Source organism: Bombus pyrosoma, linkage group LG12, assembly GCF_014825855.1.
Source record: "Bombus pyrosoma isolate SC7728 linkage group LG12, ASM1482585v1, whole genome shotgun sequence".
Lineage (NCBI taxonomy): Eukaryota > Metazoa > Arthropoda > Insecta > Hymenoptera > Apidae > Bombus > Bombus pyrosoma.
The window spans coordinates 8,131,590-8,140,357 of NC_057781.1; the positions used below are offsets into that span (position 1 = coordinate 8,131,590).

At 31.5% G+C, this 8,768-nt stretch overlaps 2 protein-coding genes across 6 annotated transcripts; both read right to left on the minus strand.

Annotated features, from left to right (window-relative positions):
* Positions 1 to 122: 122 nt before the first annotated feature.
* Positions 123 to 5,258, minus strand: LOC122573747 (RNA-binding protein 26). 2 transcript variants are annotated; one of them, XM_043740549.1, is made up of 10 exons: positions 5,062 to 5,258; positions 3,928 to 4,046; positions 3,559 to 3,856; positions 3,309 to 3,467; positions 2,878 to 3,236; positions 2,558 to 2,806; positions 1,970 to 2,485; positions 1,086 to 1,870; positions 741 to 995; positions 123 to 567 (listed from the first exon to the last, which is right to left on the minus strand). In XM_043740549.1, exons 1-10 carry the CDS (start codon positions 5,118 to 5,120, stop codon positions 487 to 489), a joined length of 2,880 nt encoding a protein of 959 aa, XP_043596484.1. In that variant the 5' UTR covers positions 5,121 to 5,258; the 3' UTR covers positions 123 to 486. The 2 variants fall into 2 exon arrangements, with proteins under 2 accessions (XP_043596484.1, XP_043596483.1); XM_043740548.1 differs by having other exon boundaries at positions 3,309 to 3,470.
* Positions 5,259 to 6,114: 856 nt separating this feature from the next.
* Positions 6,115 to 8,695, minus strand: LOC122573757 (excitatory amino acid transporter 3-like). 4 transcript variants are annotated; one of them, XM_043740582.1, is made up of 9 exons: positions 8,277 to 8,695; positions 8,018 to 8,195; positions 7,903 to 7,945; positions 7,734 to 7,770; positions 7,474 to 7,657; positions 7,161 to 7,394; positions 6,886 to 7,077; positions 6,406 to 6,540; positions 6,115 to 6,332 (listed from the first exon to the last, which is right to left on the minus strand). In XM_043740582.1, exons 1-9 carry the CDS (start codon positions 8,512 to 8,514, stop codon positions 6,206 to 6,208), a joined length of 1,368 nt encoding a protein of 455 aa, XP_043596517.1. In that variant the 5' UTR covers positions 8,515 to 8,695; the 3' UTR covers positions 6,115 to 6,205. The 4 variants fall into 4 exon arrangements, 3 of the variants coding, with proteins under 3 accessions (XP_043596517.1, XP_043596516.1, XP_043596518.1); XM_043740581.1 differs by having other exon boundaries at positions 8,018 to 8,695; XR_006318817.1 differs by lacking the exon at positions 6,115 to 6,332 and adding an exon at positions 6,679 to 6,744 and having other exon boundaries at positions 6,507 to 6,540; positions 8,018 to 8,695.
* Positions 8,696 to 8,768: the final 73 nt, after the last annotated feature.

Sequence of the window (8,768 nt, forward strand, 5' to 3'; positions counted from 1 at the left end):
GTATCTACCTACATCTAAAAGTCTGGTTATTTGTTTATTATAGATTATCTCGAAAGAAATAACAAGAGACAATTCACAATTCTACACACAAAGAAAAAGGACTTTGAATTCAGAATAAGATGTTTCCCATACAAAACATAGCGATTTTATTCTACAAATAATGGGATAAATTTGGTTAATTTTTTTGTTGTTGGAAACTTGTATATCTGTTTTCTATTTCACGATGCGCAATTTGACACGGCACATGTTTTATAATACCGTTATAATGCGCATGTGTATATATTTAATAATATTAACAAATAGTGTAACACTCATAATAACGTGTATGAGCTCATAACCTGATTTTTTCATGTAAATCATGGCATTTGACGCATTAAACGATAGTGCAGCAATTGCGCAAGTGCTGAGCATATATTGATTCGCCCAGATCATCACACAGTCATTGTAGTTGGTACCAAGTTTTTGTCACAAATAACGCTGACGCTGCTATCGCCGCCAGCTTCGCGACTCACCATCTTCGTCTTCTTCTTCTTCGTTTTCTTCGAGAAGTAATGCCTCAGCGTTACCCTGTTACACAAATACAGATTTGTACCATGTAAAAGATGAACAAAATATTTCGCAATTGTTATTATTTATTCGTATGTTAGAAAAAAAGTAGGAGATTTTAATAAAAATAAAATAAAATACAGGCAATTGCGTTTTTAGAAATTACATCGTAATCTGAAATTTTAATGACTCACTTCTAAGTCAATATCTTCATCGGTGGGTGGTGGTGCTTGTTCAGAACGCGAAGAAAGTTGTACAGACGCATTTGCATTTGTACCACCACCGCCACGATGTAGGTGATGTCCAGAGACCCAAGTTATAGACAATAATCTATCCTGAAATGTGCGTCCTTTTACTAAAGCTATCTCAGCTTCTTTTCTTGATTTAAAATTGATTACAATCGAAGGCGTTGCGTCATCTACTATTTGATTTACTATCTCTCCAAATTGCTGAAATACGAATAATACAGATTTTCATTTATATGATCAGACAAAAGTAGAAATATACGCATGTACGAAGAAATAGAAATGAAATCCTACTTGAAAATGTGCTAAAACTTCAGCCTTTTCTTCGGTTTCGTAACCAGAGACTAGAAGACTTGTAGGTCTATGATCTACTGAAACATGGGCAAAACTTCCTCTGCCGCGTCCCCTATATGATATTGCATGACTACCTCGTATAACTCTACTAGATCTTGTACCTCGACCAGCAGTTGGCCCTGCATTTAAACCTAATGCAGCAGCTTGTGCTCGCAATTCATTTAATCTCTTTTGCAATTCTCCAGCATCTTGTCCTTCCTGTTGCGCAGTCATTAAATCTAATTCTGCGTCTAAGATCTCTTTTTGGGTTTGTTCTCTAGATTTGATTTGCGTTTTGTTACCACCTATTTGGCCGTTTGCAGCCAAATCTTTACGTAAATTATCAATAGATTGTTGCATCGTTTTGATTGTTGCCATAATTGCATCTTTTTGTTCTGGATTCTTTTCAGCTTTGTCAATCAAAGCTCGAATTTCTATTAAATGCTTATCTAATAGTTCTTGTTTTCTTTTACGCAAATCAGCAGTTAATTTTAATGCCTCTTTACGTTTCTCTTCCTGTTTTTTCTTTAACGTTTCCTTAGCGGCTAATATTTCTTGTGTCTTTTTTATTGCAAGAACTTTGTCTTCTCGCGTAGGAACAGTGGTGGTTTTTGGCGATGTTGGAACCAAAGTCTGTGAGACTTGTTCTTCGGTTGAACGACGAGTGGGAATATATTCATTTTCTTCAGTTTTTGCTGGCGCAGTTACAGCAGCACCTAATCGTTCTTTGACAGAGGGACGGCATCCTAAATGAAATGGAACATTGTATTAAATATGGAATTTTTTTATAAAAAAATAATTGGTGAACAAGTTAATGTATGGGAAAAAATATGAATAGTATATACCTGGTGGTACGTTCTCAATAGCACCACCAGCTGCATTGTTGTTAACATTGTTATGCCAAAAAACTTTGATAAATCTATTATTCAACACAGCCTCCGTACTTCTGTATGCAGCCTTTGCTTCAGCTGGTAGCTGGAAGGTAACCAACGCTCCCTCAGGATCTCCGCCGAAATTAACTTGGATATTTACAATTTTACCAAATTTTGAAAAATGATTATTCAACTGGGTTATGTTGTTCAGGCTACGTGGAACTTTTTTTAATTCCAGAGAACAATTAGCTGGATTATGTACCACTCGTTGTTTTGGTCCAAGACGATTAAAATCGAATGCTTGTTTACGTTTTAACGGATTTGTTTGAGTATGTGGTATCTCAGACGAGTTTGTATGTGGAATTACTGGCACACTGATCAGTTCCCGTCGACCCCTCCCATAAATTCCAGGTCCAGGTTGAGGATGTCTACCCCATGGCATTCGCGGCTCCATACTTGGTGCATCTGGATTGTATTCCGCAAAAGCATCTATCAAGATTCATATTACACCATTATTACTACTATGTATTAACATTTTATATACGAATAAAAAATACTTACCCATATCAGAATGATGTTGATTCCTTAAATGTGGAGGAGGTAAACTTGCAAGAGGGAGGTGTTGTGGTGGAGCATTTCCATTAGGTCCTGGAGGTGGTTCTGGTACTGCTGTTACAGGTACTGTTCCTGGTGCTTGAGCACTATGTGGGCCAAAGGTCAGAACACGACTTAGAGCTACATCTTCTAATACAACAGGATCTGTACCATGATCATAGGGACAGAGATCACCTCTCATACAGTAACCTTTTTCTGTGAATATTAATTATTTGTTACACAAAATTCCTTACATTCTTTGAAATCTCTTAATGTTAAATACAAACCATCAAAATCCCTGCACCTCCTCTTGGCTTGAAAACCTGGTTGGTTATTTGGAACACTAGAAGCGACGGCAACGACGCTTTGAATTGATTGACTAGTAGTCGACAACCTCATGTCTACGTCACCATGATTGCTATCCTGTGTTGGAGTACCTCCACCAGGACTCCCGTCAATTCTTTCTGTTCTATCCACTTCCATCCTTTCAGAGCGATCTATCTTTTTGCGATCTAATGATCTTGATCGGGATCTAGATCGGAGTGGTGTCGGAGATCGATTTCTAAATCGCGCTCTATGATCACGATTATCAGGACCATCTCGTATTCTTGGGCGTATTGGTGATGTGCTACGACTTCTGCTTCGTCTATAAAATAAATTAAATATTGTAAAAAAAGAATTCAAATATCTTATTAGTTGAAATAAATTTTGTATAGACCTCCTGTCATGTCGTCGTGTATTTGGTGGCGATTCGTTTCTCCATGGCCGACTCCTGTCGCGTTCTCGATCACGACGAATATGTTCCCTGCTTCTTGATCTACGTCTATCTCTCTCCCATGAACGCGAACGTGACCTTGTTCGGGACCTCATCCGACCGCTTCTGAAATATATATAGATCATACTTCAAAAAATTGTATTACACACAACTCGTAAGATTTTTTAACAATTTGAAAAAAAAAAAAACTCACCGACTCCTAGAACGTTTTTCCTTCTCTTTGTCAACTTTATCAGAGTCTGATTTTCTAGTTTCACGTTTACCTATTGCCATAGGTGCAGATCCATTCATTTGAAGTGGAGCAGGGGGATTTGTATTCATAGAAGTAATTGCAATTGTACTTTCAGTTACTTTATCTGTAGTTAATGCTGGAGGTGGTGGATTTACACCTGGTGGTGTCCCACCACCATCTGGATCACTTTTTGGAGGCGGAAGTACATATTCTTGAGTCTCTAATGTTTTAAATAACAATTCCACAAAATTTTTTGTTTCTGTAAAGAAAAGATATCATAATACAAAATAAATTTTCCAACACTGTTTGAATATTAAAATATGAACATACCTTGCTGCAGAAATACATCGAGCTGTTCAACCATTCCACCTCGCAACTCTTCCAGTGTTTTGTCCTTCTTAACGAGAGCATATACATATTTTGCTAATGCAGCAGGATCTGCATCACAACTGCAAGATTATATTAATATTAATGTTTTGGAATAGATAATTATAAAATAATTATGTCTATTATATGATAGATACATACAAAATTATAAATTAATATATATTAAATTATACAAAAATTATGTAACAACTAAGTTTATATTTAAAATCTTATATTGCATATATAATAAATAATTATGGAACATAATAATGTAATAAGCCATGCAGCAAAATTTTATTTTGTCAGTTATAATATGTTGCAATAGAAACCTGTTTACAGGTTATAAAATGCAAAACAAAAGGTTAAACTTTATTAAATCAATAAATTACAAATGAATAAATGAAGTTAGTTATGTATTTGCAATTAACTAATTATATATCAATGAAAGAATTATTTTAAGTAATATAAAAGATCTAATTCAATATATATGTATGATTTAAGTTTTAACATATTTAGAAATATGTCTTTAACTAAAGTACCTTCTATTTTAGATGTAATAATATATAATTACTAGGATGTTTATAATAAAAATCATATATAAAATAAAAAGGTATTTCGAATATTGATCCCTTTCCATAGGGTAAACGATGTTTTAAATAAGCATTACTGTCAACAAATTGTTATGGAATAAGTAATTGCTTAAGTTGTTTATGTAGGAGGATTAGCAAATAAAAAGTATGTTCTTATTGGTATATTTGAATAAAACACATATAAAATATGTGTTCCGGGTTAAAATGCAACATAATTGAAGAAACTACGTTCAATTATTCGAAATACGTTCGCTGCAAAATAGATACGATATAGTCGTGAGAATGGGGCATATCATTACTCGATTGATTATTATTAAGAACATGATAAATTTGACGGAGGATCGGTAGTCGAAATGATCTATCAACAATTATTTAGAAGCAGGTAACAGTAATACATGTAAATATAATTCTGCATAGGGTGTAAAGCATAGCACATGTACGGCCATTTACAACATCAAATGCGTACACATACACCTAGAACTGTGCTCGGTCAAGCTGGCCTACTTACAGTGGTTCCAAGACGGCAGTGAGCCACGCCTTGAATTGATCCGGATTCTCTATTATCATTTTCAGTAAATACGCAATGAAAATCACATGGAACTTTCCAAAGACACACGTTAATTACACAATTTCTGGGCGGGAATAAGTACTCTCCTAAGTAAAGACAGTCGCCATTCTGAAATCTCTCTCCCTATACATGCAATGTTCACATAGATAGACTTTTCACTTCTAGAAAATGTCACGGGAATCGCTGCAGTAGTATGTTAAGTAGGTTAGGTTCGCTCGCTAGTTTATTAACATAGAGTATATTGTACATAGTTGTGTTTGCAGTGTCTCAAAACGTCTTCGTTTTAGTGGATTTTTTATGCATTTAAGAATACCTATACTTTGTTCAATCAGTCGAATTTGGAAAAGTATAACTGATTTTAGTTAATAGTTGATTACTATTGGATTATAATTTTCAGATGATAGCTTTATATTATTGTAGAAAATGTTTAAATTGAGCTACTAAACCTGATAAATAATTCTTTAAATAACAGTACACATATTTATTCAACTTAGTTTGAGGTGAATGAGGTTAATGTTCGAAAAAGTAATTGTCTATTTGATAGTAGATTTCATCTTGTTTCCTCTAGATTTTGATCACGTGGTTTTATTTATTTATTTATCTTAGCTCGACTCGTTAGTAAGAGCACATTTAAATTCAATATACTTCACGTTGATAAAATGAAATTTTTAGAGCTAATAATTCTTATCGTACATTAAAAAAGTGAAAAAGACATAGTCGTAAAATATTCTTAATTTAAACCATGAAGATCATTGTAAATAACTATCGAACATTGTCAACATACATTACTAGACTAGTGAAATTCTTAAAATCCTTAAATTCGTCAAATTTAAATTTCTTTCGATGAATACTTTATCACTTATATATGTAATGTAAATTTAAAAAATTGATTTAAATCGTGGGAAAACATATCAAATATCTTTATAAAACTTGGAGAAAAATATAAGTGAATCTTTTAAGTTTATATTTACAGTATACAAACATTATTTTGTTTATAAATGAGTATATTTTTAATAACGTTTAATATTATTTTTTACATTACAAATATTTCAATAATTTTTTATTTACTTAAAATTTCAACCTATTACGCGGAAATATATAATCCTATTTCCTCTGGTATAGAAGTTTGTTTACTTTTTTTATAATGATGACTTATTATGCCAGCCCCTAATGCATCTGCTATGATGTTTAAAGTGGTTCTAAAACGATCTCTAAACATAAATTGTGATTATTAAAATTTTAATGAATGTTTAAAATCGCATAAATACATCGTTGGATGCTTACACGAACCAATCAATGGCGATAATTAATGAAACATCTTCTACTGGAACTCCCACGGAATTTAATACCATTATTAACATTACATAACCACCACTAGGTAAGCCGGCAGCACCAATACACGACAAAGTACACGTTATACTGTAAATTTTCCAATATTATTGTATTATTATTATTAGACTACGGATTTTTATGCAAATTTATATTTTTATAATTGCAGTTAAAAGAATTAAACCTATGTAGAGAATTCATTTACTTCCTAAATATTATAATAAGCACCTTCAAATATTTCACATATTTTTACATATTATATCCATTCTGTACATGTTTGCACCTTTAGATTTTCTATAAATGTAATTCACAATTTTATAAACACAATTCAATAAATGAAAATTCATAGTCTAATTATTATTTTTCATTATGTTTATGAAAGTTGTTTATCAATTCATAAATTTATATAAGAAGGTTGTTTATCTTTATACAAACCAGATTATTATGATCTGGAACAATGAAAATTGTAATCCATGCAACTGAATTATAAAAATTGCACCAATGCTTTCATATAATGCTATACCATCCATATTTATGGTGGCTCCAATTGGTACAATAAACTTAGATATTTTAGAAGGTATTCCAATGCGTTCCAAGCATGATATTGTTACTGGAACTGTAGCTGTGCTGAAATATAAATATAAAGTATATAATATAATAATTTTATTAACAAGCAATAAATTAACAATATATTGTCATAGTTTAAATACCTTGATGATGTACCAAATGCTGTAGCAAAAGCTGGTCCAAGTTTAACTATGATGTTGTATGGAGATTTACGGGTACATATAAAATACACTAGAGGAAGTAATATTAAACCTTGTATAAGCAAACCACTGAAGACAGTTAAAATATAAATTCCAAGCCTTTTTATTAAACTGTTAAAGTCTTCTACTTCAAGAATTTTTGCAGAAATAAGAAATAGTGCACTTATTGGTACTAGCCTATATAAAATGGATATGTTTGCATGTAATAAAAGTTAATGACCTTTTTTTTATCGTATTTAGCATTTAGTAATTTTACATTATTGCCCAACTCATGATCTTCATCATTGCATCTGATAAAGATAGAAAAAAGTTTATTAAAGGTTCTCCTTTTGCACCTATATCTCCAATTGCTAATCCCAAGACTAAACTAAAAGCTACTAATCCTAGTACATCTGTCCCTGGTACATTCATATGATCTATTTTCCATTCATCAATTGGTACTAAAAGATAGAAATGAAATTTTAATTTAACTTTTACAAACTCAATTTGTCCCTTTCTTATGTTGCTATAACATACCTGATTCATTCTTTGATTTTTGTAATATAGTTTGATACTGAAATAGTGTTTTATTTATTTTTGTTGTTGTTCAAATTAAGTTGTTGTATTAAGTTGTAATTTGTTTTAATTAAATTGATCATAATAATGGCTGCAGATGAAAGATAGAAACTTATAAAAATTTTATTACCTGGAATAAGGTTGCACTCACTATGTTTTCTGGGATAAAATTTCTGTAATATAAATAAGGAAAATAGATTGAATAAATAAAAACAAGAAACAAATTAATATTATACATGAACTACCGAAATAGATCTAAAATTGTGTCCACTGTTATTGAATATCTGGTTGTATTTTGTGTTATGATGTTTTTATCTTTAAGTAAATCACCAGGTCTTATTGTTTGAACTAGTATAACACTTAATATTATTCCAAGTGATGTTGTCGTTGTATAGTAATATAATGCCATTGTTCCAATGCGACCTATGCATTTTAGAATTTTAAGATTTGTAATAAGAAATTCTTGTTTAACAATGATGACAATGTAAGTTGCTTTATACTTACCTGATTTTTTCAAGTTGCAAGTAGCACTTACTATGCTGGATGTTATAAGAGGCAATATTAAACAATTTACAATTCTCATGAATAGTTCTCCAGGAAACTTTAGATACATTACATTTCGTTTGGTCCATGGTTGAAGAGTAAAAGTTTTAAGTATGAGTCCTAATGAAATTCCAGCACATACACCAATAACTGTCCATAATATTATCTTCTGTCTCAGTACTCCTTTTAATATATTCATTATATATCAATTTACCAATATTTGTCACTAAATTATTGTAATTTAATATAGAGGAACTTGTGTTTTGTATTAAAAACCATTAAATTATTTTTTTTTACATAAATATTAATAACGCAAAATCAGAGAGAACTTTGTATGTTTAAGAGATAAAGATTCTTATCTAATGTAATGATACAAGAAAATTTTTTCTTTGTTATAGAATTTTCAGAAAAAAATAACTTTTTATGAAACCTACTGTTTTATCTAAAGTGTTG

Bases quoted from the DNA above. Each gene is read 5' to 3' on its own strand.
- LOC122573747 (XM_043740548.1), bottom strand. From the start codon at position 5,120: ATGATAATAGAGAATCCGGATCAATTCAAGGCGTGGCTCACTGCCGTC. The intron at 3,857-3,927 runs GTATGTTCATAT...TTTTCTTTACAG, and splicing joins CGATGTATTTCTGCAGCAAG to AAACAAAAAATTTTGTGGAA. The intron at 3,471-3,558 runs GTGAGTTTTTTT...TATATATTTCAG, and splicing joins GAAAAACGTTCTAGGAGTCG to AAGCGGTCGGATGAGGTCCC.
- LOC122573757 (XM_043740581.1), bottom strand. From the start codon at position 8,514: ATGAATATATTAAAAGGAGTACTGAGACAGAAGATAATATTATGGACA. The intron at 7,658-7,733 runs GTATGTTATAGC...TCTATCTTTTAG, and splicing joins AAAATCAAAGAATGAATCAG to TACCAATTGATGAATGGAAA. The intron at 7,078-7,160 runs GTATTTAAACTA...TTTATATTTCAG, and splicing joins GCATTTGGTACATCATCAAG to CACAGCTACAGTTCCAGTAA.